Source organism: Dreissena polymorpha, chromosome 10 (assembly GCF_020536995.1).
Source record: "Dreissena polymorpha isolate Duluth1 chromosome 10, UMN_Dpol_1.0, whole genome shotgun sequence".
Lineage (NCBI taxonomy): Eukaryota > Metazoa > Mollusca > Bivalvia > Myida > Dreissenidae > Dreissena > Dreissena polymorpha.
Window position 1 is genome coordinate 28776532 of NC_068364.1, and position 26970 is coordinate 28803501.

At 42.1% G+C, this 26970-nt stretch overlaps 1 protein-coding gene across 1 annotated transcript in view; it reads right to left on the reverse strand.

Annotated features, from left to right (window-relative positions):
• Window positions 1-26970, reverse strand: part of LOC127847284 (uncharacterized) — a 62807-nt gene that overhangs the window by 29322 nt on the left and 6515 nt on the right. Inside the window, exons 5-14 of the mRNA XM_052379095.1 lie at window positions 25795-26003; window positions 24849-24947; window positions 22628-22826; window positions 22198-22270; window positions 20133-20369; window positions 18039-18218; window positions 17515-17647; window positions 14680-14794; window positions 13591-13757; window positions 8284-8510 (exon numbers count right to left, since the gene is read on the reverse strand). Of these exons, the coding sequence (XP_052235055.1) occupies window positions 8284-8510; window positions 13591-13757; window positions 14680-14794; window positions 17515-17647; window positions 18039-18218; window positions 20133-20369; window positions 22198-22270; window positions 22628-22826; window positions 24849-24947; window positions 25795-26003 (1639 nt within the window). The remainder of the gene's footprint in view (window positions 1-8283; window positions 8511-13590; window positions 13758-14679; window positions 14795-17514; window positions 17648-18038; window positions 18219-20132; window positions 20370-22197; window positions 22271-22627; window positions 22827-24848; window positions 24948-25794; window positions 26004-26970) is intronic.

The window sequence follows — 26970 nt, forward strand, 5'->3', positions numbered from 1 at the left end:
TGCCCTGCAGAAAGTGTGGTCCCTTATTAGCCTGTGCGGATGGCATACATTGCATGCATGCCCTGCAGAAAGTGTGGTCCCTTATTAGCCTGTGTGGATGGCATACATTGCATGCATGCCCTGCAGAAAGTGTGGTCCCTTATTAGCCTGTGTGGATGGCATTCATTGCATGCATGCCCTGCAGAAAGTGTGGTCCCTTATTAGCCTGTGTGGATGGCATACATTGCATGCATGCCCTGCAGAAAGTGTGGTCCCTTATTAGCCTGTGTGGATGGCATACATTGCATGCATGCCCTGCAGAAAGTGTGGTCCCTTATTAGCCTGTGCGGATGGCATACATTGCATGCATGCTCTGCAGAAAGTGTGGTCCCTTATTAGCCTGTGTGGATGGCATGCATTGCATGCATGCCCTGCAGAAAGTGTGGTCCCTTATTAGCCTGTGTGGATGGCATACATTGCATGCATGCCCTGCAGAAAGTGTGGTCCCTTATTAGCCTGTGTGGATGGCATACATTGCATGCATGCCCTGCAGAAAGTGTGGTCCCTTATTAGCCTGTGTGGATGGCATTCATTGCATGCATGCCCTGCAGAAAGTGTGGTCCCTTATTAGCCTGTGTGGATGGCATACATTGCATGCATGCCCTGCAGAAAGTGTGGTCCCTTATTAGCCTGTGCGGATGGCATACATTGCATGCATGCCCTGCAGAAAGTGTGGTCCCTTATTAGCCTGTGTGGATGGCATACATTGCATGCATGCCCTGCAGAAAGTGTGGTCCCTTATTAGCCTGTGTGGATGGCATACATTGCATGCATGCCCTGCAGAAAGTGTGGTCCCTTATTAGCCTGTGTGGATGGCATACATTGCATGCATGCCCTGCAGAAAGTGTGGTCCCTTATTAGCCTGTGTGGATGGCATACATTGCATGCATGCCCTGCAGAAAGTGTGGTCCCTTATTAGCCTGTGTGGATGGCATACATTGCATGCATGCCCTGCAGAAAGTGTGGTCCCTTATTAGCCTGTGTGGATGGCATACATTGCATGCATGCCCTGCAGAAAGTGTGGTCCCTTATTAGCCTGTGTGGATGGCATACATTGCATGCATGCCCTGCAGAAAGTGTGGTCCCTTATTAGCCTGTGTGGATGGCATACATTGCATGCATGCCCTGCAGAAAGTGTGGTCCCTTATTAGCCTGTGTGGATGGCATTCATTGCATGCATGCCCTGCAGAAAGTGTGGTCCCTTATTATCCTGTGCAGATGGCATACATTGCATGCATGCCCTGCAGAAAGTGTGGTCCCTTATTAGCCTGTGTGGATGGCATTCATTGCATGCATGCCCTGCAGAAAGTGTGGTCCCTTATTAGCCTGTGTGGATGGCATACATTGCATGCATGCCCTGCAGAAAGTGTGGTCCCTTATTAGCCTGTGTGGATGGCATACATTGCATGCATGCCCTGCAGAAAGTGTGGTCCCTTATTAGCCTGTGTGGATGGCATACATTGCATGCATGCTCTGCAGAAAGTGTGGTCCCTTATTAGCCTGTGTGGATGGCATTCATTGCATGCATGCCCTGCAGAAAGTGTGGTCCCTTATTAGCCTGTGTGGATGGCATTCATTGCATGCATGCCCTGCAGAAAGTGTGGTCCCTTATTAGCCTGTGTGGATGGCATTCATTGCATGCATGCTCTGCAGAAAGTGTGGTCCCTTATTAGCCTGTGTGGATGGCATACATTGCATGCATGCCCTGCAGAAAGTGTGGTCCCTTATTAGCCTGTGTGGATGGCATTCATTGCATGCATGCCCTGCAGAAAGTGTGGTCCCTTATTAGCCTGTGTGGATGGCATACATTGCATGCATGCCCTGCAGAAAGTGTGGTCCCTTATTAGCCTGTGTGGATGGCATTCATTGCATGCATGCCCTGCAGAAAGTGTGGTCCCTTATTAGCCTGTGTGGATGGCATACATTGCATGCATGCCCTGCAGAAAGTGTGGTCCCTTATTAGCCTGTGCGGATGGCATACATTGCATGCATGCCCTGCAGAAAGTGTGGTCCCTTATTAGCCTGTGTGGATGGCATACATTGCATGCATGCCCTGCAGAAAGTGTGGTCCCTTATTAGCCTGTGTGGATGGCATACATTGCATGCATGCCCTGCAGAAAGTGTGGTCCCTTATTAGCCTGTGTGGATGGCATACATTGCATGCATGCCCTGCAGAAAGTGTGGTCCCTTATTAGCCTGTGTGGATGGCATACATTGCATGCATGCCCTGCAGAAAGTGTGGTCCCTTATTAGCCTGTGTGGATGGCATACATTGCATGCATGCCCTGCAGAAAGTGTGGTCCCTTATTAGCCTGTGTGGATGGCATTCATTGCATGCATGCCCTGCAGAAAGTGTGGTCCCTTATTAGCCTGTGCGGATGGCATGCATTGCATGCATGCCCTGCAGAAAGTGTGGTCCCTTATTAGCCTGTGTGGATGGCATACATTGCAAGCATGCTCTGCAGAAAGTGTGGTCCCTTATTAGCCTGTGTGGATGGCATTCATTGCATGCATGCCCTGCAGAAAGTGTGGTCCCTTATTAGCCTGTGTGGATGGCATACATTGCATGCATGCTCTGCAGAAAGTGTGGTCCCTTATTAGCCTGTGTGGATGGCATACATTGCATGCATGCCCTGCAGAAAGTGTGGTCCCTTATTAGCCTGTGTGGATGGCATACATTGCAAGCATGCCCTGCAGAAAGTGTGGTCCCTTATTAGCCTGTGTGGATGGCATACATTGCATGCATGCCCTGCAGAAAGTGTGGTCCCTTATTAGCCTGTGTGGATGGCATGCATTGCATGCATGCCCTGCAGAAAGTGTGGTCCCTTATTAGCCTGTGTGGATGGCATACATTGCAAGCATGCCCTGCAGAAAGTGTGGTCCCTTATTAGCCTGTGTGGATGGCATACATTGCAAGCATGCCCTGCAGAAAGTGTGGTCCCTTATTAGCCTGTGTGGATGGCATACATTGCATGCATGCCCTGCAGAAAGTGTGGTCCCTTATTAGCCTGTGTGGATGGCATACATTGCATGCATGCCCTGCAGAAAGTGTGGTCCCTTATTAGCCTGTGTGGATGGCATACATTGCATGCATGCCCTGCAGAAAGTGTGGTCCCTTATTAGCCTGTGTGGATGGCATACATTGCATGCATGCCCTGCAGAAAGTGTGGTCCCTTATTAGCCTGTGTGGATGGCATTCATTGCATGCATGCCCTGCAGAAAGTGTGGTCCCTTATTAGCCTGTGTGGATGGCATACATTGCATGCATGCCCTGCAGAAAGTGTGGTCCCTTATTAGCCTGTGTGGATGGCATTCATTGCATGCATGCCCTGCAGAAAGTGTGGTCCCTTATTAGCCTGTGTGGATGGCATACATTGCATGCATGCCCTGCAGAAAGTGTGGTCCCTTATTAGCCTGTGTGGATGGCATACATTGCATGCATGCCCTGCAGAAAGTGTGGTCCCTTATTAGCCTGTGTGGATGGCATTCATTGCATGCATGCCCTGCAGAAAGTGTGGTCCCTTATTAGCCTGTGTGGATGGCATTCATTGCATGCATGCCCTGCAGAAAGTGTGGTCCCTTATTAGCCTGTGCGGATGGCATGCATTGCATGCATGCCCTGCAGAAAGTGTGGTCCCTTATTAGCCTGTGCAGATGGCATGCATGCCCTGCAGAAAGTGTGGTCCCTTATTAGCCTGTGTGGATGGCATACATTGCATGCATGCCCTGCAGAAAGTGTGGTCCCTTATTAGCCTGTGTGGATGGCATTCATTGCATGCATGCCCTGCAGAAAGTGTGGTCCCTTATTAGCCTGTGTGGATGGCATTCATTGCATGCATGCCCTGCAGAAAGTGTGGTCCCTTATTAGCCTGTGTGGATGGCATTCATTGCATGCATGCCCTGCAGAAAGTGTGGTCCCTTATTAGCCTGTGTGGATGGCATTCATTGCATGCATGCCCTGCAGAAAGTGTGGTCCCTTATTAGCCTGTGCAGATGGCATGCATGCCCTGCAGAAAGTGTGGTCCCTTATTAGCCTGTGTGGATGGCATACATTGCATGCATGCCCTGCAGAAAGTGTGGTCCCTTATTAGCCTGTGTGGATGGCATACATTGCATGCATGCCCTGCAGAAAGTGTGGTCCCTTATTAGCCTGTGTGGATGGCATACATTGCATGCATGCCCTGCAGAAAGTGTGGTCCCTTATTAGCCTGTGTGGATGGCATACATTGCATGCATGCCCTGCAGAAAGTGTGGTCCCTTATTAGCCTGTGTGGATGGCATTCATTGCATGCATGCCCTGCAGAAAGTGTGGTCCCTTATTAGCCTGTGTGGATGGCATTCATTGCATGCATGCCCTGCAGAAAGTGTGGTCCCTTATTAGCCTGTGCGGATGGCATGCATTGCATGCATGCCCTGCAGAAAGTGTGGTCCCTTATTAGCCTGTGCAGATGGCATGCATGCCCTGCAGAAAGTGTGGACCCTTATTAGCCTGTGCAGATGGCATGCATTGCATGCATGCCCTGCAGAAAGTGTGGTCCCTTATTAGCCTGTGTGGATGGCATACATTGCATGCATGCCCTGCAGAAAGTGTGGTCCCTTATTAGCCTGTGTGGATGGCATTCATTGCATGCATGCCCTGCAGAAAGTGTGGTCCCTTATTAGCCTGTGCGGATGGCATGCATTGCATGCATGCCCTGCAGAAAGTGTGGTCCCTTATTAGCCTGTGTGGATGGCATTCATTGCATGCATGCCCTGCAGAAAGTGTGGTCCCTTATTAGCCTGTGCGGATGGCATGCATTGCATGCATGCCCTGCAGAAAGTGTGGTCCCTTATTAGCCTGTGTGGATGGCATACATTGCATGCATGCCCTGCAGAAAGTGTGGTCCCTTATTAGCCTGTGTGGATGGCATGCATTGCATGCATGCCCTGCAGAAAGTGTGGTCCCTTATTAGCCTGTGTGGATGGCATTCATTGCATGCATGCCCTGCAGAAAGTGTGGTCCCTTATTAGCCTGTGTGGATGGCATACATTGCATGCATGCCCTGCAGAAAGTGTGGTCCCTTATTAGCCTGTGTGGATGGCATACATTGCATGCATGCCCTGCAGAAAGTGTGGTCCCTTATTAGCCTGTGTGGATGGCATTCATTGCATGCATGCCCTGCAGAAAGTGTGGTCCCTTATTAGCCTGTGCGGATGGCATACATTGCATGCATGCCCTGCAGAAAGTGTGGTCCCTTATTAGCCTGTGTGGATGGCATGCATTGCATGCATGCCCTGCAGAAAGTGTGGTCCCTTATTAGCCTGTGCGGATGGCATGCATTGCATGCATGCCCTGCAGAAAGTGTGGTCCCTTATTAGCCTGTGTGGATGGCATACATTGCATGCATGCCCTGCAGAAAGTGTGGTCCCTTATTATCTGTGCGGATGGCATGCATTGCATGCATGCCCTGCAGAAAGTGTGGTCCCTTATTAGCCTGTGTGGATGGCATACATTGCATGCATGCCCTGCAGAAAGTGTGGTCCCTTATTAGCCTGTGTGGATGGCATACATTGCATGCATGCCCTGCAGAAAGTGTGGACCCTTATTAGCCTGTGTGGATGGCATTCATTGCATGCATGCTCTGCAGAAAGTGTGGTCCCTTATTATCCTGTGCAGATGGCATACATTGCATGCATGCCCTGCAGAAAGTGTGGTCCCTTATTATCCTGTGCAGATGGCATACATTGCATGCATGCCCTGCAGAAAGTGTGGTCCCTTATTATCCTGTGTGGATGGCATTCATTGCATGCATGCCCTGCAGAAAGTGTGGTCCCTTATTAGCCTGTGTGGATGGCATTCATTGCATGCATGCCCTGCAGAAAGTGTGGTCCCTTATTAGCCTGTGTGGATGGCATACATTGCATGCATGCCCTGCAGAAAGTGTGGTCCCTTATTAGCCTGTGTGGATGGCATACATTGCATGCATGCCCTGCAGAAAGTGTGGTCCCTTATTAGCCTGTGTGGATGGCATACATTGCATGCATGCCCTGCAGAAAGTGTGGTCCCTTATTAGCCTGTGCGGATGGCATGCATTGCATGCATGCCCTGCAGAAAGTGTGGTCCCTTATTAGCCTGTGTGGATGGCATTCATTGCATGCATGCCCTGCAGAAAGTGTGGTCCCTTATTAGCCTGTGCGGATGGCATACATTGCATGCATGCCCTGCAGAAAGTGTGGTCCCTTATTAGCCTGTGTGGATGGCATTCATTGCATGCATGCCCTGCAGAAAGTGTGGACCCTTATTAGCCTGTGTGGATGGCATTCATTGCATGCATGCCCTGCAGAAAGTGTGGTCCCTTATTAGCCTGTGCGGATGGCATGCATTGCATGCATGCCCTGCAGAAAGTGTGGTCCCTTATTAGCCTGTGTGGATGGCATACATTGCATGCATGCCCTGCAGAAAGTGTGGTCCCTTATTAGCCTGTGTGGATGGCATGCATTGCATGCATGCCCTGCAGAAAGTGTGGTCCCTTATTAGCCTGTGTGGATGGCATTCATTGCATGCATGCCCTGCAGAAAGTGTGGTCCCTTATTAGCCTGTGCGGATGGCATGCATTGCATGCATGCCCTGCAGAAAGTGTGGTCCCTTATTAGCCTGTGTGGATGGCATACATTGCATGCATGCCCTGCAGAAAGTGTGGTCCCTTATTAGCCTGTGTGGATGGCATGCATTGCATGCATGCCCTGCAGAAAGTGTGGTCCCTTATTAGCCTGTGTGGATGGCATACATTGCATGCATGCCCTGCAGAAAGTGTGGTCCCTTATTAGCCTGTGCGGATGGCATTGCATGCATGCATGCCCTGCAGAAAGTGTGGTCCCTTATTAGCCTGTGCAGATGGCATGCATGCCCTGCAGAAAGTGTGGACCCTTATTAGCCTGTGCAGATGGCATGCATTGCATGCATGCCCTGCAGAAAGTGTGGTCCCTTATTAGCCTGTGTGGATGGCATACATTGCATGCATGCCCTGCAGAAAGTGTGGTCCCTTATTAGCCTGTGCGGATGGCATGCATTGCATGCATGCCCTGCAGAAAGTGTGGTCCCTTATTAGCCTGTGTGGATGGCATACATTGCATGCATGCCCTGCAGAAAGTGTGGTCCCTTATTAGCCTGTGCGGATGGCATACATTGCATGCATGCCCTGCAGAAAGTGTGGTCCCTTATTAGCCTGTGTGGATGGCATACATTGCATGCATGCCCTGCAGAAAGTGTGGTCCCTTATTAGCCTGTGCGGATGGCATGCATTGCATGCATGCCCTGCAGAAAGTGTGGTCCCTTATTAGCCTGTGTGGATGGCATGCATTGCATGCATGCTCTGCAGAAAGTGTGGTCCCTTATTAGCCTGTGCGGATGGCATGCATTGCATGCATGCTCTGCAGAAAGTGTGGTCCCTTATTAGCCTGTGTGGATGGCATACATTGCATGCATGCCCTGCAGAAAGTGTGGTCCCTTATTAGCCTGTGTGGATGGCATACATTGCATGCATGCTCTGCAGAAAGTGTGGTCCCTTATTATCCTGTGTGGATGGCATACATTGCATGCATGCCCTGCAGAAAGTGTGGTCCCTTATTAGCCTGTGTGGATGGCATTCATTGCATGCATGCCCTGCAGAAAGTGTGGTCCCTTATTATCCTGTGCAGATGGCATACATTGCATGCATGCCCTGCAGAAAGTGTGGTCCCTTATTATCTGTGCGGATGGCATGCATTGCATGCATGCCCTGCAGAAAGAAGCTTAATTGACTTGATAAAGGCCATGAGAATGTTCCCAAAACAGGGGATCAAACCATGGACCTTCAATCCACAAACTGACACGATACATAAACTATTGCCATAAGAGCATGAATTAAGATTTTATTTATTGTCTGGATTTTTGTCACACTTGAACTGTATTTCAGGCATATAATTGCTGTCAGTAAACAAAATAACACTTGCAATAAATGAGCTTTATTAATAGCAGATTTTACCAAGATTGATTAACCTGTTCCCACTCAAAAGCAAAAAGAAAATGGCCATATGCAACCGGCATAAAACCAGAACAACCTGCCAAGTCTTATGCAGTTTGCTGCTCATCAGTATCTAAGAGTTGAAAACAAAGCCTTTAAAACTTGAATCTATGAATCTTTTTTCAGTTTAAAAGGGACTGCAAACAGGTCAAAATGCACACTGAGAGGGAAAGGTTTAAAATCACATCTAATCACTACCTACCCTGCATTGGTTTCTTTGTTCTCATCTTGAACAGTGTCTTCCTCTTTCTGATCCACTTGCTCTTCAACTTCCTGTTGGACTGGTTCTTCAATTTCAACTTCCTGTCGGACTGAATCCATTGATGTACCTCTTTTGACTGGTTCCCGTCGAACAAAGACTTCCCTCAGGTGTTCTTCTTCAGTTTCAGGCGTCAGTTTTATTTCGATTCTTTCAGCCAAACCAGGTTTCTGCAGCACATTTTAAAAATATTTTTCCACTAAATGTTCACAAATGTGAGTTTTGTTAAGATTGTGTATGTTTTTCATGAAATTATACTTCACTTAAATACTGAATTCACTTTTTGTCATCAAGAAAATCATGTTATCTTACTGCCATTTTGTCATAATTATAAGTCATTTTGTCATTTATCTTGTAAAACAAATACGGATTCTGCTGAATATTGGACATAATTTATACTTTTCTGCCAATTTTGTTAACAAGAACCAGATTAATATTGGCATAACAAGGGCTGTTTGTAAAACATGCATGCCCCCCATATGGGCTGTCAGTTGTAGTGGCAGCCATTGTGTGAATATGTTTTTTGTCACTGTGACCTTGACCTTTGACATAGTGACCTGAAAATTAATAGGGGTCCAGGGCCCTCGTGTGGCCGTTTTTACCGCCGAATATCGGCAGCTTCCCCCATAAAAAAGAATACTTCTTTCCCCTTTTTCAGCTAAAAATTCCCCCTCCAATTTTTTTTTTTTTTTAAACTTTTATACCTATGTTGCCAGCTTGTATGGTGCTACTAACCTTTGATTAAATGTATATTTATGTAAATCACATTAAAATATAGCAATTTTAGTTGTTGAATGGTTGGTGAAAAGATCTTCTAAAATTCCCCTTTTCGCCCAAAACGGCGCGAAATTCCCCCTCATGAGGGCTGTGGGTGGCTTCCCCTAGCGGCAAGAGAGGGTCCTGGGGTCATCTGCCAGTCATGATCAATGTACCTATGAAGTTTCATGATCATAGATGTAAGCATTTTTGAGTTATCATACGGAAACCATTTTACTACTTCGAGTCACTGTGACCTTGACCTTTGACCTAGTGACCTGAAAATCACTAGGGGTAATCTGCCAGTCATGATCAATGTGCCTATAAAGTTTCATGATCCTAGGCGTCAGCATTCTTGAGTTATCATCCGCCAACCATTTTACTGTTTCGAGTCACTGTGACCTTGACCTTTGACCTAGTGACCTGAAAATCAATAGGGGTCATCTGCCAGTCATGATCAATGTACCTATGAAATTTCATGATCCTAGGTGTAAGCATTCTTGAGTTATCATCCAGAAACCATTTTACTGTTTCGAGTCATTGTGACCTTGACAGGAGTGTCGATTGGCCAAAATCTAAAATCCTGAAAATAGGCCTATCGTTTTGGGACCAGAGCAAAAAAGGGTTAATAGTTCATGTAACTTTGTTTACTTTTGTATATAACTTATGTAACTTTGTTTACTAGTATATTTAACTTTGTAAACATTATGTCAAAGTAAAATAATTTGTGTTTAAGATGACATTTTGTGACAATAATCTTACAATTCCAGAAAAAAATCCTCTGATTTATATCAATATCAAAATTGGTCCTTAAGGGCCAAAATCCTGATTTCAGGCATAATCCTGAACTTTAACGCCTCTGCTTGACCTTTGACCTAGTGACCTGAAAATCAATAGGGGTCATCTGCCAGTCATGATCAATGTTCCTATGAAGTTTCATGATCATAGGCGTCAGAATTCTTGAGTTATTATCCGGAAACCATTTTACTGTTTCGAGTCACTGTGCCCTTGACCTAGTGACCTGAAAATCAATAGGGGTCATCGGCCAGTCATAAGCAATGTACCTATGAAGTTTCATGATCCTAGGCCTAAGCATTCTTGAGTTATTATCTGGAAACCATTTTACTGTTTCGAGTCACTGTGACCTTGACCTTTGACCTAGTGACCTGAAAATCAATAGGGGTCATTTGCCAGTCATGATCAATATACCTATGAAGTTTCATGATCCTAGGTCTAAGCATTCTTGAGTTATCATCCGGAAACCATCTGGTGGACGGACGGACCGACAGACCGACATGTGCAAAACAATATACCCCCTCTTCTTCGAAGGCGGGCATAATAAACAAATGAGAAATGTGTAACAGACACTGATGCCTCACAATGCATGTTGGACCTAGACAGCAGAGAAAAAACATGTAGGGCTATAAGTGGTCGCAATCGAAATCCTTCCATAACAATCATCCACACATTTAGCTGTGAAAGTGTGAGCAAAATCAACCAAACAGTTACAAGAGGTGAACGCACACACTTTGGAAACTGTGACAGTTTGAGTAAGATCCACCCAGAAGTTAAATAAGAGATGAAAAAAACGCCACATTTTGGGACTAAATATTTTGTAGTAGAAAAAACAGACAAAGGGCAAAATCTGCAAATAATTGAAATATCTCAATATCCTTTCTTTACGATCAATCATCTTAACATTAATGCAATGCTTTCCACATGTCATTTAACGGTCCCTCGCTGAGTTCTTGAATTTGGAAATCAGAGTCTGCAGTGCGCTTGAAATATACCCATTCTTCAGATCAAAGCGATAATGACTTCACTGAATTTTTGAGAGCCGATTTACGATCATATGTCAATTACATGAAACTTTTTACCCAACTTAAGACCACCTAAAGGTGGAGCGTTGTTGTATTGGAAAATCGATATTAGCCATCGACAGCCTTTGTAGGCATTCAATACATCCTCGAGGAAATAGTGCATATCATGCAAAATGTTGTCAAATCATAACATTTAGTCGACTTGTAAAGCATTTTAACAAATTGTTGTTGAATAATACACAATTTCAATGTTTTGTTGAATTCTCAAATTATCATAGCTAAACTATTAATCCGAAACTTGCTTCCGAATTTAATGTTAACGCAACAAGAAATACTTCTAGCTTCAAATAAACAGTGCTTCATGTATTTCGTATTGTTTCTTTGTCTCAATAAAAAAAAGTGCAAAAACTTTGCAGGCTTGTACCATGTCACGTGAAAAGTGTGGGTGTATTTATTGTTGTATAAAAACGCAAACAGCATGTCAGGCAATATCTGTGTGTTCTGTGGGAAAACCCCTGTCCCGATTTGCGTTTTTTATAAAATCTTTAAATAGTCACAAACGCAAAAATTCATTTGTTACTTCAGAAAAAATGACAAATGTTTGTGATTATGAATTTATTTAGTACTTTTATCGTCCATATTTACAAGAATTTGCTTTAAACAAGAGCTAAGCCTTGCGGGTGCAGACCGCTCATCAATTTTTCTTTTTAAAGGTATAGGGACCTATCTCAATTTCAATCACAAAGGATAAAGCAATGGAATGGAGAGGGGTGTATAGTGTGGGGGTGTGGTCATTTATTACATTATCTTCCAAAAATGCAAAATAAATGAAAAAAAATAAAATAAATTTGGGGGGGGGGATTCTTGGGTGGGATGGTTGGACGGTATTTCAAAAATAAAATAATAAAAATTAATATTTGTGTTTTGTAACCATGTTTGAAAAAAAAACAAGAGATTAGTTTGTCAGAAACACAATGCCCCCTATTGCGCCGCTTTGAAATTATTAACATTTTTTTACCTTTGACCTTGAAGGATGACCTTGACCTTGAACTTCCACCACTCAAAATGTGCAGCTTTATGAGAAGGCTGCTTTGAAATATTATTTTTTTTACCTTTGACCTTAAAGGATGACCTTGACCTTGAAGGATGACCTTGAACTTCCACCACTCAAAATGTGCAGCTTCATGATAACGCCGCTTTGAAATTATTATTTTTTTGACCTTTGACCTTGAAGGATGACCTTGACCTTGAAGAATGACCTTGACCTTGAACTTCCATCACTCAAAATGTGCAGCTTCATGAGAACGCCGCTTTGAATTTTTTAATCGTTTTTTTTACATTTGACCTTAGAGGATGACCTTGAACTTCCATCACTCAAAATGTGCAGCTTCATGAGAATGCCGATTTGAAATTTTTTTATTTACTTTTTTTTACCTTGAAAGATGACCTTGACCTTGAACTTCCACCACTCAAAATGTGCAGCTTCATGATAACGCCGCTTTGATTTTATTTTTTATTTTGTTTGACCTTTGACCTTGAAGGATGAGATTGACCTTGAACTTACACCACTCAAAATGTGCAGCTTCATGATAATGCCGCTTTGATTTTTTTTTACCTTTGACCTTGAACGATGACCTTGACTTTGAAATATGACCTTGACCTTGAACTTCCACCACTCAAAATGTGCAGCTTCATGATAATGCCACTTTTAAATGTTTTTTTTTTTTTACCTTTAATCTTGAATGATGACCTTGACCTTGAAGGATGACCTTGAACTTCCACCACTCAAAATGTGCAGCTTCAAGAGAACCCTGCTTTGAATTTATTTTTTTTTTACCTTGAAGGATGACCTTGACCTTGAACTTCCACCACACAAAATGTGCAGCTTCATGAGATACACATGCATGCCAAATATCAAGTTGCTATCTTCAATATTGAAAAAGTTATGGCCAATGTTAAAGTTTTCGGACGGACAGACGCCATATATTTGACATTTGACCTTGAAGGATGACCTTCACCTTTAACCACTCAAGATGTTCAACTCCATGAGATACACATGCATGCCAAATATCAAGTTGCTATCTTCAATAGTGAAAAAGTTATGGCCAATGTTTTTTTCGGACGGACAGACTGACATACACACATGCTGACATACTGACTGACAGACAGTTCAACTGCTATATGCCACCCTACGGGGGGCATACAAATGTTAACCATGACTTTATAGCTATTTTATTTCTTGAAGAGTCAGAATGCACCAAATACCGTCATAAGTTAATATAAAACAATTCGCGTATGCAGGGAGTTAGCCTCTCTATTCCAACCCGGGGCGTCTGAAGAATATCCTGTGGAAAGCACATCCGTGAAAGTTTTAGCAAAATGCACCAGGTGGTTAGAGGACTTAAAAACACAAGCTTGGCGATGTACATACGTACATAGGTACAAACAGACGAGATGACAGGTGTGATGCTTAATGCCTCACACGTCTTGGGGCCGTAAACATTAAATCTAACCATGTATCAGGATTATTTCAGATACCTAGTGTTTCATCTTGGAGCGCATACCAAGTCCTATACTCATACAATTGGCTGGGGACTCATTGCAATTTTCAAATATTTCATGTTCACACTTAGGGACTCATTAATTTATGAATGTTAAAGAAAACACTTGTTACCATTTCGGGTTCTGATTTCTGTGATGTTGTCATGACGACTCGAAGCGAGTCCACTTCCTCTTTTGTCGGTTCCAGTATCTCTCTGGGCACAACTATGATCATACAGGAAATGGTGGAACCAAACGGCATGCTGTTCTCATGGAACCTCCAAACGCTCTCGTATTCACCTATAACAGAGACAAACAGAATATTTTAATGAACAAGGACTCAAAAGGTCTACTTAGATGGCCACATGTTGGTACATAAAACATTAAATGCAGTTATGGCAATTTCTAAATTGAAAGAAAGTAGTAAATAAATCTTAAAATTGTCTAAATGCCAATGTCTGAATATGCATCAAACAATTCTTAGACCTAAGATGTTGAAAAAAGGATATTCTTAAAATTGCAATTTACAAAAATTGCTTCAATTTTGAGTCTGATTTTGTATTAAATATCTCTAATTGCATCATGCTTTAGTAAGACCACTTGGTTCATGCCATAAGCACCAGCGGTAGTCTGCATTTATGCAAACCCTGAAACCAATTGTTGGGTCAAGGAATATTTTTTATTTTTAAGTCAAAGAATGGGTTGATGAGTACATGCCCAGCTCTATTAGTTGACAGGCCTACCTTACTGAGAGGGGCTGACAAAGTCCACACATATGGCCCCTTCCCCCGATCTCTCTCCCTCACCACTCCTCTATACCTACCTTACTGAGAGGGGCTGACAAAGTCCACACATATGACCCCTTCCCCCGATCTCTCTCCCTCACCTCTCCTCTATACCTACCTTACTGAGAGGGGCTGACAAAGTCCACACATATGGCCCCTTCCCCCGATCTCTCTCCCTCACCACTCCTCTATACCTACCTTACTGAGAGGGGCTGACAAAGTCCACACATATGGCCCCTTCCCCGATCTCTCTCCCTCACCACTCCTCTATACCTACCTTACTGAAAGGGGCTCACAAAGTCCACACATATGGCCCCTTCCCCCGATCTCTCTCCCTCACCTCTCCTCTATACCTACCTTACTGAGAGGGGCAGACAAAGTCCACACATATGGCCCCTTCCCCCGATCTCTCTCCCTCACCACTCCTCTATACCTACCTGACTGAGAGGGGCTGACAAAGTCCACGCAGATCGCCCCCTCTTCACCGGGCAGGAGATGGGGCACGTCAACAACAGCTGATGGAGTGGGAATGTTTCCCGTTAGAAGCTTCAACTGAAAGAACATGGTCATTGTCAAGTAAAGTGTTGTTGTTGTTTTAATTATTATAAAAGATTGTATTTATTATTGTGAGCCACATTCTAAAACAAGAGGGCCAAGATGGCCCTAGTTCGCTCACCTGAGAGGTTCATTCAATCTTTACCTTATGTCAAACATGACCTAGATATTGACCAGACAAACATCCTGGTCAAGTTTCATCATTATTGAACCAAATCTCTGGCGTAGGGAATGTTTTTGTTTTTGTAAGATTTGAAATGGTGACCTATATTTTGAGTTTACCCCCCAAACATCAAACTTTGCTTACTAGGATTTTGTATAATATAATGAAAATTTGGACAATCTAAGGGCAATAATTATGGCATTAATTATGTGATTTTGCTCATCATCAAAACTTGACTGAGATATTTCAGCAACTTTGATAAAGAATGCTTGAGAAATGTGAATGCTAGAGTGTTTACAAACCAAATTTGGACAGACGGACAGCGCAGGTCACAGGGGTTAAAAAAATTGTGCGTATGGAAAGGCCTTGTCCATATGCACATGCATACCAAATATGAAGGTTATATCTCAAGGGACATAGAAGTTATGAGCATTTTTCGAAACCTAAACACAGATTTAGATGGTAAGGCCTTGTCAATATACACATGCACACAGGAGGGAAGCGCATAGTATTTATTTTTTTTATATTTATGCTATAATAGAAACAAGGAGTGCAACTTCATTTGCTGAAAAACTACACCATCTTTACTGTAAACCATGTTACTCGAACAATTTTTAACGAATCATCTACACACCAGTTGTTTTCGAAAGCTAATAAAATAATTTATCAGGAAAAATTAACATCAGTACCATTGGTCCAGCAGTATTTCGCTACCAGCCCTCAAAAGTTGACCCATTTCCAAAATCGTGTTTGGTCGGACACCGTAGTGTCCACATAGAGATTTTCCATTTCGATCACTTAAAAAAGCTATAACTCAATAACCAAGTCATTAAACGGTAGATAAACGGCACCTGTATGCACATTAAACATTTTTCAATCGGTTAAAATACCCATTGTTATCGAAAAAGTATGGTAAACACCATTTTATCGCGTCTTTCGATCCGCGAGTACAAAATCTAAACAGAAAAATTCTATTTTGACTCTGGGAAACCCTTTGATGACGTCAGAGATTTTGTAAACACAAAATACGATTGGTCGGTTTTCATCAATTTCTCACTCACCTTTTTACGGAGATCCTCGGGAAATTCCGCCCAACCAATAAAAAGAACACATTGCTTTATCGAATGACGTCAGAGGATTCCCACACTTCCTTCACAAATTAAACCACATGGTTGTTTACTTACACGTGGGAGTGAAATACACCTTTGATGGTGTGCGAATGACTATAAAATGTATTGTTATTGATTCATTAATGTTTATTGAACAGGAAACAACCGTTTAAATGACGAACAGTCATGTAATCTTTGTGTTTCTGCTGTTTGAAACGATCTGAAAATGAAGCTTTATTGGACACTATGGTGTCCGACCAAAATGTTTTCCGTGATTGTCAACTTCCGAGGGCTGGTATCGAAATACTGCTGGATCAATGGCACTGATGTTAAGTTTTCCTGATATATTACTTTAGTAGCTTTATAAAACAACCGGTGTGTATTTGATTCGTTAATTTTTTTTAGAGTTAAATGGTTACAGTAAAGATGGTGTAGTTTTTCAGCAAATGAAGTTGCACTCCTTGTTTCTATTATAGCATATATATACAAAAAAATAATACTACTATGGGCTTCCCTCCTGTGCACATGCATACCAAATATCCAGGTTATATCTCAAGGGACATAAAAGTTATGAGCATTTTTCGAAACCTAAACGCAGATTTTGAAACATAAACGCGGACCCTAAGTTCAAGGTGAAGGTCACAGGGGTTAACAATTGTGTGCGTATGGAAAGGCCTTGTCTATATACACGTGCATACCAAATATGAAGGCTATATCTCAAGGGACATAGAAGTTATGAGCATTTTTGGAAACCTAAATGCAAAGTGTGACGGAAAGACGGACGGACAGACAGACGGATGGACGGACAGTCCGATCACTATATGCCCCCTTTTCTTCCAAAGGGGACATAAAAACATCCAACCTCGAATAACAATTAACACATAAATGAAACACAACTACACTGTATTATGATGAAAACATTAATAATCAAAGGGGAGTAACTTCTGTATTCTTAAATGCAATATTTAGAAGAGTTGTCTCACATGTCACATGACCTTAATTCATGATTGTTTGCAAGCCTTTTTACTATATAAATATACTCTGCCGAGATTTCATTGGGACAAAGCTTCTGACCAAGTTTCATGAAGATGGGACAAGAAATGTTGCCTCTAGAGTGTTTACGAGCAAATGTTAACGGACGGACGGACATACGACGGACAAAGACCGGTCACAAAAGCTCACCTGAGCAATCAAGTGAGCTAAAAAAACGGGCTTAATGCATGTGCGTTTAGTGTTGTCCCACATAAACCTGTGAAGTCTGCAAAGGCTAATCAGGGACAACACTTTCGGCCTCTACTGGAGATTCATTTAAAAGAGACTTACTTTAAATGGAAAATTCCATACCACAGACTCGTGAGATAGTTTTTTAAGACTCACTTAACTTTTCCTAATGGGTAAATGAACGTATTTATATGCAACTGTAACATAAGAAGCATTCCAATTACCTTAGTACCACATGTCCACTGTCCATCTCCACTGTTCTTCACCCACCAGGTTTTAACAAACTTTGTCCCCGACTGCATTTCTGTACGCGCAGGAACTGTCAGGTCAGAAAGCAACTGGGCGCCCATAAGAACCCTGTAAACATTCTGTACATTTCAGCCACACTCTGGTAAAAGGGTGCTTAATGCAATCACTTTCAGTATCTGTGCAGTCTGCACAGGCTTATCAGAGGAAACACTTTCGACTTTCACTGTATTTTTGATTACAGAGTCTCTACTTAGCAAAATTCCAGTTCAATCGCAAAGTGTTGTCCCTGATTCGCCTCTGCAGACTGCACAGCTTATCTGGGATGACTCTACATGCATTATGCCCCATTTTCCAAAATCAAGGCTCATTTTGGATACTGTTACTTAGATGGCATAAATGTTACACTAAAAACTGCTTACATTTTTAAAAATGTACACATTTTTCTTTTGACAAACTCTTGGATTACCCAAAACAAGTACAATTCTTTTTTTGGCCTTACTTGTAGAAGTCATAGGTGACCGCGTCAAGAAGGTCCAACCTTTCACGTTTGGAAGGTGAGTCAGCGAGGGACTCCAGCTTCCTGTTCAGTTTCTCGGCCTTGCGTTTCACTTTCTCAATATTCTTCTCTGACTTTCTCTTCTTCTTCTCGATCTTCTGTGAATATCTGCACTTCAGTTTGCTGAAATCAGAAAATCATGAATCAGGGCATGCATTATGGGAAGTGTAGTCAGTCTACAACTCGTTGTAGCAGGGATTTTTTTGCCATTTTAAGAACTGGGCCAAGGCCTTCTATTCTTTGTGAAAGTGTATTCCCAAAGTCCCAAAGTAGCCTGTGCAGTCAGAACAAGCTAATCAGGGATGACACTTCCCCATATACTTGATTTCCGTTCAGAAAAAACATCCTTTAAACAAAAGTTACATAACAGCGGAAAGTTTTGTCCCTGCTTAGCCTGTGCAGACAGCACAGGCTTATCTGGGAGGACACTTTTGTACATGCATCAAGCCCCGTTACACAGAACCATTATACAGGTTTTCTCGTGTTATGACTCCAGGAAAAGTACCTGTACCAGACCAATTGAGAAAAAAGTGCGTGAAAAACCCTAACATTGGGAAAATTTGCATTGTGAAGTCGTCATATTGGGACAATAGTGTATTTGATTTTTTGCTACCCAATACTTTAAAATAGATAACAAAGTGTTGTCAATTTGTCAATATATTTACTTAGGTTTAAGACCTAGAGCTGCGTAGGGACACTAACTAAATGTTGCATGTTATTTATAAACACAAGAGCACCGCATAACGGGTGCCACGCTCGGCTGCGAAAGCTTGTCAGATTTTTTTTTTTTAGAGGTCACAGTGACCTTGGCCTTTGACCTAGTGACTCAACAAGAGATGTGTTTGTCAGAAACAAAATGCCCCCCCTACTGCGCCGCATTGAAATAAAATTTTGTTTTATCATTTCGCAGATATAGAAACACATGCATGCAAAATATCAAGGTGCTATTTTCAATTTTTAAAAAGTTTTGGCCAATGTTAAGGTTTTAGCAGGACGCCTACGGCGGGCGACGAACTGGCTATGACAATAGCTCGGGTTTTCTCCGAAAACAGCCTCGCTAAAAATTAAAACTTCAAATGGCAAATTTTTGGAAAGCGATTGGGAAATTTGTAGTCTTTTCCTAATTGGGATAGTGCTGTTTTCCGGTACTTTATAAAGAAGGAAACAAGATGTGTTTGTGAAACACAATGTCCCCCTATAAGACATTTGACCTTGTAGGATGACCTTGACCTTGACCCTTCACCACTCAAAATGTGCAGCTCCATGAGATACACATGCATTTCAAATATAAAATTGCTAGCTTCAATATTCCAGAAGTGACATTACATGAGCAATTTTTACCCATATATTTGACGTTGAAGGATGACCTTGACCTTTCACCACTAAAAATGTGCAGCTCCATGAGATACACATGCATGCCAAATATCAAGTTGCTATATTCAATATTGCAGGAGTATTCATAAAATTAGCGATTTGGGCCACATATATTTGACCTCTGACCTTGAAGGATGACCTTGACCTTGACCTTTCACCACTCAAAATGTGCAGCTCCATGAGATAAACATGCATGCCAAATATCAAGTTGGTATCTTCAATATTGCAAAAGTACTCATAAAATGAGCGATTTTGGCCACATATATTTGACATCTGACCTTGAAGGATGACCTTGACCTTTCACCACTCAAATTGTGCAGCTCCATGAGATACACATGCATGCCAAATATCAAGTTGCTATCTGGAATATTAAAATACTGCAAAAGTGTACATAAAAATGAGCGATTTCGACGCATATATTTGACCTTTGACCTTGAAGGATGACCTTGACCTTGACCTTTCACCACTCAAAATGTGCAGTTCCATGAGATACATATGCATGCCACATATCAAATTCCTATCTTCAATATTGCAAAAGTTATTGCAAATGTTAAAGTTGGCGTAAACCAACCAACAGACCAACCAACAGACAGGGCAAAAACAATATGTCCCCCACTACTATAGTGGGGGACATAAAAACTTCCTGCAAGGTGTTTTCAGTACCTTTCAAGGAGGTTATTCGCCTCATTCTGATCCTCGACCCCCTCCCCTAGTATTGGCACCAGGAGGTTGCAGCGACGGTGGGTCCGGTAGATGGATCCTCTCAGTAGAGGCCGCCGCACTCCGTCAACCATTCCCACTCTCGGGCATGGACGACGGATCTTTACAAACACGTGTTCGGGATTGTGCAGACCAGACTTGCTCTCGCAGACTTCGCACAGGTCAAAGTCGAGGCAGTTCCTGGAGAAAGTATGACCAATCAGTGTAAATATTTTGAAAACGCAAGGGTGAGATTTAAGAACCATCTAAGATGAGGTAAATGCCCTACCACCCTCACAGGGTTCAATAAAACTCCTCATTTGTACATAGATCCAGCAAAGTTAATTACTATTTGAAACAAGAGCTGTCACCATAGGATGACTTATGCCCCCTATAAACGTTTGATAGAAGTTATGAGGGTTTTTTTGAAACCTAAACGCAGATTTCGAAACCTAAACGCAGATTTCGAAACCTAAACGCAGACCCTTAGTTCAAGGTCACAAGGGTCAAAATTTGTGTGCATATGGAAAGGCCTTGTCCATATACACATGCATGCCAAATATGAAATTGCTATCTGAGTGACATAGAAGTTATTAGCATTTTTTGAAACCTAAACGCAACAGACCGACAGACGGATGGACAGTCCGATCACTATATGCCCTCCTTCGGGGGCATAAAAAAGTTTGAATTTTAAAGACAGGAAATCAAACTCTGACAAGGGCTGTTTGTAAAACATGCATGCCCCCCATATGTGCTGTCAGTTGTAGTGGCAGCCATTGTGTGAATACTTTTTTTGTCACTGTGACCTTGACCTTTGACCTAGTGACCTGAAAATCAATAGGTGTCATCTGCCAGTCATGATCAATGTAACTATGAAGTTTCATGATCCTAGGCCTAAGCATTCTTGAGCTATCATCCGGAAACCATTTTACTGTTTCTATTCACTGTGACCTTGACCTTGACATAGTGACCTGAAAATAAATAGGGGTCATCTGCCAGTCATTATCAATGTACCTATGAAGTTTCATGATCCTAGGCCTAATTATTCTTAAGTTATCATCAGGAAACCATTTTACTGTTTCGGGTCACCATGACCTTGACCTTTGACCTAGTGACCTCAAAATCAATAGGGGTCATCTCCGAGTCGTGATCAATGTTCCTATGAAGTTTCATGATCCAAGGCATAAGTGTTCTTGAGTTTTCATCCGGAAACCATTTTACTATTTCGGGTCACTGTGACCTTGACCTTTGACCTAGTGACCTCAAAATCAATAGGGGTTATCTGCGAGTCATGATCAATGTACCTATGAAGTTTCATGATCCTAGGCCTAAGCATATTGAGTTATCATCCGGAAACCATCTGATGGACGGACGGACATACGGATGGACGGACAGACATGAGCAAGGGGGGCATAAAAATATATTGACATTATCTTTTTATAATCAATTATACAACCGAGATCTGATGTCAAATACCAGCTTAACCACTTTTGGTTAATATGCAACTAAGCTGATGTGGTTTATATGATCAGTTACACTAACATCGCATTAAATCATCATTTGAAGCTCAAAGTTCTCTGCATACTGAGTGGTAGTTTGATTTAGAATGTTTGAAGTTGTTGTGGATAAAGGCAGGACATGTGTTCCATCCACAATCAGTAAGCATTCTTCATTTCTTTCCTAAGACACCAAAAACATGGTTTTCCCAAGAAAATGACCGAAGAGTTTATCTATCAGCTTAAGGTCTCTGATAGAAGCCAGCTTAAGTTATTGAAAGCCTTGCACAGGGCAAATGGGGCTTAATACCTGTGTGCACTCTTTGCAATCCACACAGGCTAATTAGGGAAAGTATTTCCACTTAAATGGAATTTTTGCTTAAATCATTTAAAAAATCCAGTTTACCCGGAAAGTGTAGTGCCTGAATAACCTATGCAGACAGCACAGGCTAATCTGGGACAACAATGTATACACATGCGTAAAGCCCTGTTTTTTAGGTCTGAACTTAACTAAATGAGACTGTTCTACATACCCGCATTTGTAGCGTGGTCCCACGATCGGATTGTTGCACCCATCACATATCACTCCGTCATGTGCATACACCACTGAAAATACATTAATAACCATATTTGCACTGCTTTTGGACTATGGTCTGCACCGTTAAAATAACAAATGTCCTTAAACTTAAACATGCAACCAACAGAAAATCAAAGCTGAAACATAATCTTTCTCATTTGTAAATATGGTTCTGTATGAAATTGAGAAGCCAGTGTCCAAACACTAAAAAATTAAATTGGAAATGTCTTTAAAATCACATGCAATCAATAGCTGAGCTGAAATCATAGCTAAAACATAACAATCTCTCTCATTTCTAAAAATAAGAAGTCCAAACTTAGCTTAAAATCGAAAACATAGTGTCCAAATACTAAACTTAGTACTACACAAAAATACATAATACATACCGTGCTCATCTGGGAATTTTTCCGCTGCCAACCCCATGACCTTTGTGTCACCTTGACCACCAGCGACCCCACAACTTGACCCCAAGGTCCCTGACCCCTGAAGGGATTCAATCACGGCCCCATCAAGTCCCTTTAGGACCTGCTTTACAGTCTTCCTCGTGACATCACGCACAATTTCTGATCTCAGGTCTTTCTTTAGCTGTTTGTATGAGATAATAATAATAAGCCTTGGTCTAAAAGTACTCTGCAAAATGCATGTGTGTAAAGTGTAGTTCTAGATAAGCCTGTGCAAGTCAGTGTAGTTCTAGATAAGCCTGTGCAGTCAGTGTAGTCCTAGATAAGCCTGTGCAGTCAGTGTAGTTCTAGATAAGCCTGTGCAGTCAGTGTAGTTCTAGATAAGCCTGTGCAGTCAGTGTAGTTCTAGATAAGCCTGTGCAGTCAGTGTAGCTCTAGATAAGCCTGTGCAGTCAGTGTAGTCCTAGATAAGCCTGTGCAGTCAGTGTAGTTCTAGATAAGCCTGTGCAGTCAGTGTAGTTCTAGATAAGCCTGTGCAGTCAGTGTAGTCCTAGATAAGCCTGTGCAGTCAGTGTAGTCCTAGATAAGCCTGTGCAGTCAGTGTAGTCCTAGATAAGCCTGTGCAGTCAGTGTAGTTCTAGATAAGCCTGTGCAGTCAGTGTAGTCCTAGATAAGCCTGTGCAGTCAGTGTAGTTCTAGATAAGCCTGTGCAGTCAGTGTAGTCCTAGATAAGCCTGTGCAGTCAGTGTAGTCCTAGATAAGCCTGTGCAGTCAGTGTAGTTCTAGATAAGCCTGTGCAGTCAGTGTAGTTCTAGATAAGCCTGTGCAGTCAGTGTAGTTCTAGATAAGCCTGTGCAGTCAGCATAGGCTAATCAGATGCGACACTTTCTGCCTAGACTGGATTTTCGCTAATTAGGAGCTTCATATAATTAAAAAAATCCTTATAAGCAACCAGATATGTGTTTGTCACAAACACTATGTTCCCTTTTGCGCCGCTTTGATGCTATATATTTGACCTTTGACCTTGAAGGATAACCTTGACCTTTCACCACTCAAAATGTGCAGCTCCATGAAATACACATGCATGCCAAATATCAAGTTGCTATCTTCAATATTGCAAAAGTATTCATTAAATGAGCGATTTTGACCCATATATTTGACCTTTGACCTTGCAGGGTGACCTTGACCTTTCACCACTCAAAATGTGCAGCTCCATGAGATACGCATGCATGCCACATATCAAGTTGATTTCTTGAATATTGCAAAAGTTAAATGTTAAAGTTGGGGCAAACAAACAAACACAAACCAACAGACATCGCAAAAACATTATGTCCCCCACAATAGTGGTGGGGGACATAAAAAGTGTCTTCTCTGATTAGCCTATTTAAACTGCACAGGCTAATCTGGGACAACACTTTACACACATGCATTAAGCCCTGTTTTCCAAGATTGAGGCTCAAATGATTCAGGCTTCAATATAACCCAAAAGGGAGGATTTCAATAGATTTTGAAAACCACTTATACAAATCTTTGTTTGACCTCAGCATAATATCAGTCTCACACTAAGATAACTGGGCTTAATGCATGAGCAGGGACAGCACTTTCAGCTTTTAGTATATACCTGCTTTATGTTCCCCAAAATATACAAGTTGTATCAATCGGTAAAATACAACTACACACAAATAATTCCCGTATTATTTTACTCTCTAGTTTTCCAATTCCGTATTACCATACTAGCCGGACAACTTTTAATGACGTCACTTTGAACGCAGAAAATTATAAGAGCATTCTTGGTTAATTATGAACGCTTAAACTCATTTTTTCACTTAAAAAATTCAAAGTTGTATATAATAAAAGGAATGTAAGTCATTTGTTACAAATGTTTGTATCAGTCTGGTTGCTTGTGATATTTCGTATCACACTCGAGGCTCCGACTCGAGGCTCCGCCTCTCGTGAGATATGTCATCACACAAGCCACTCGACTGATACAAACACATAGAACAATTGACTTGCATAATATTCTGTATTTATTGTATTTCCTGCATAAAGGACATCTTAACAATAATCCTGTTTCGGCGGAAAGAGACCTCCCAGATTAGCCTGTGCAGTCTAGAACAGCAATATACGCACATGCATAAAACCCTGTTTTCCGCCAAGTGAGACTCATTGAAATTTTTGTTCTCGCCTCAATGGAATAAAGCTGTACCTTTGTCATGAACTCCACAAAGTCACTGTACTGTAGAAGTTGATCCTGGCGTGCACCTTCTGAGCTAGATTGGCGTTCATAAACTGACCCAGCAACAGGCTGAAATAAAAATCTCACTTCTAAGATTCTAATCCAATTTTATTTTTAAGAATAGTTAAAATTTGCAAAATATGTGCCATGCTATAAGAAAACTGGGCTTAATGTATGTGCGTAAAGTGTTGTCCCAGATTAGTCTGCGCAGTCCACACAGGCTCATCTGGAACAACAAAGTATAAATTTTTCCCAAATGACTTGCTAAAATTCCTTATTAAATAGAGGATATTTGTTGGATTCGATGGAATATCGATTTTATTTCACGAGTGATCATAATAAATAATATTTTCACGAGTGGCGCAGCCACGAGTGAAAATATGTATTTTTTATGATCACGAATGAATTAAAATCGATATTCCATCGAATCCAACCAATTTTCTTTTTATTTTATACTTTTTCACCGTAAATTTACATTGAAAAAGAGTTTAACTGGATAATTTCGCAGAATTTATGACGTCATTTCGTCGAAAAAATGACGTCATTTCACAGAAAAACAGTGAAAAATATCAATATTTTTCACTGTTATTTTTCACTGTTTAAAACAGTGAAATACCAGTTTTATTTCACTGATATTTCTCTATAAACCACCGGAAAGCATAAAATAAAGCTCCCTATCCAGCTGTTTAACTTGAAACATTCTTAATACAATCTTAAAAACAATTTTATTCTCATTTTGTAAAGTAAAAAAACAACAACTATTTCCCAATTTGAGTAAAAATGACACAATTTATTCAAACTCTAAGGGCCAATGGAATTCCCAAAATGGTGACAAAAAACTGATTCAGTAGGTCAAGTCATTCTTTAAAACATGTTGAAACAATTCAATGGAGAGAGCACTGGGCCAAGAGCTTACCTCCCATTCACAGCCATATTTCTTCACTGACAGCTTCATATCAGCGTCTGGGAACACGATCGCACCTTCAACCACACTGCCCTCTAACTTGTCCACATCGGTTTCCTTAGCTAGCGGAGCAACAGGCGCCTCTTCTTTTTTCCGCTCCACATCTCCCATCGGAATAGCCGTGTGAGGGTCAGGGCAGATTTCGCGGAGATCTAGGGGCTCTGGATTTTTTAAAAAGTCCATGTGCAAATTAAATGGAGCTTCATGGTAGTGCATTGTGTCATCCCATATTAGTCTGTGCAGTTTGCAAAGGCTAATCATACATGCCATACGTCCCTGATTTTCCGGGACAGTCCCGGAAATGAATAACTTGTCCCGCTGTCCCGGAAATCTGTCAAATGTCCCGGAATTTACAAAATCCATATATACATGTACCTCATATTAGGCTTAACTGCACCTCGAATCTGTGTATATCTACAGAGTCTCCATGACAATGCCTACCCGAATAGGCAGACTACGCTAAGTGTCAAAATCGATCAATTAACAGGGGTCCTGTTATCATATCGATTGTCTCACTTTTGCGGTCAAACCGAAAAGGCGGCATTGTTTTATATGGTTGTTAATTGACTTTAATCTACTACGTCATTATTTCCCGCTGTGTAAGGGCAAAAATAGTTGTTCACACATGCATCTGAAGTCCAACATCGCTGAGTAAAAAATTAAAAGCAGTTTATGTTCGCACGTTTAACCGACAAAGAAGTTGAGTAAAAAAGTAAGCATATAAAAACGTCATCCTCACTAGGTTTATTATAGTCAATCTATAAATGAATAAAGGCGTATCAACAACTATGCGTTACACACCGGTCTTAATAACAATAACGCAGTGACGTCACCATCTATGTTTAGAACGCTTACACTGAAAACACGTGGCTTGTATCTAGTAACGGAAGTAGTAATGTTTAATTTGACGTTAATAGATGAAGTGTATTTCGGATAGGCTTTCGAACTTTCGCAATTAACGATGCGAAACAAACAAAAAAACGTACCAAAAATGCATATGTATATAAATATCGCTACATTTTATACATGTCCCGGAAAATCGGCAAAAGTCCCGGACAATTTAACTCAATGTCCCGGAATTGGTCTGAAAAATTATGGCATGTATGGGCTAATTAGGAAATCAATTAA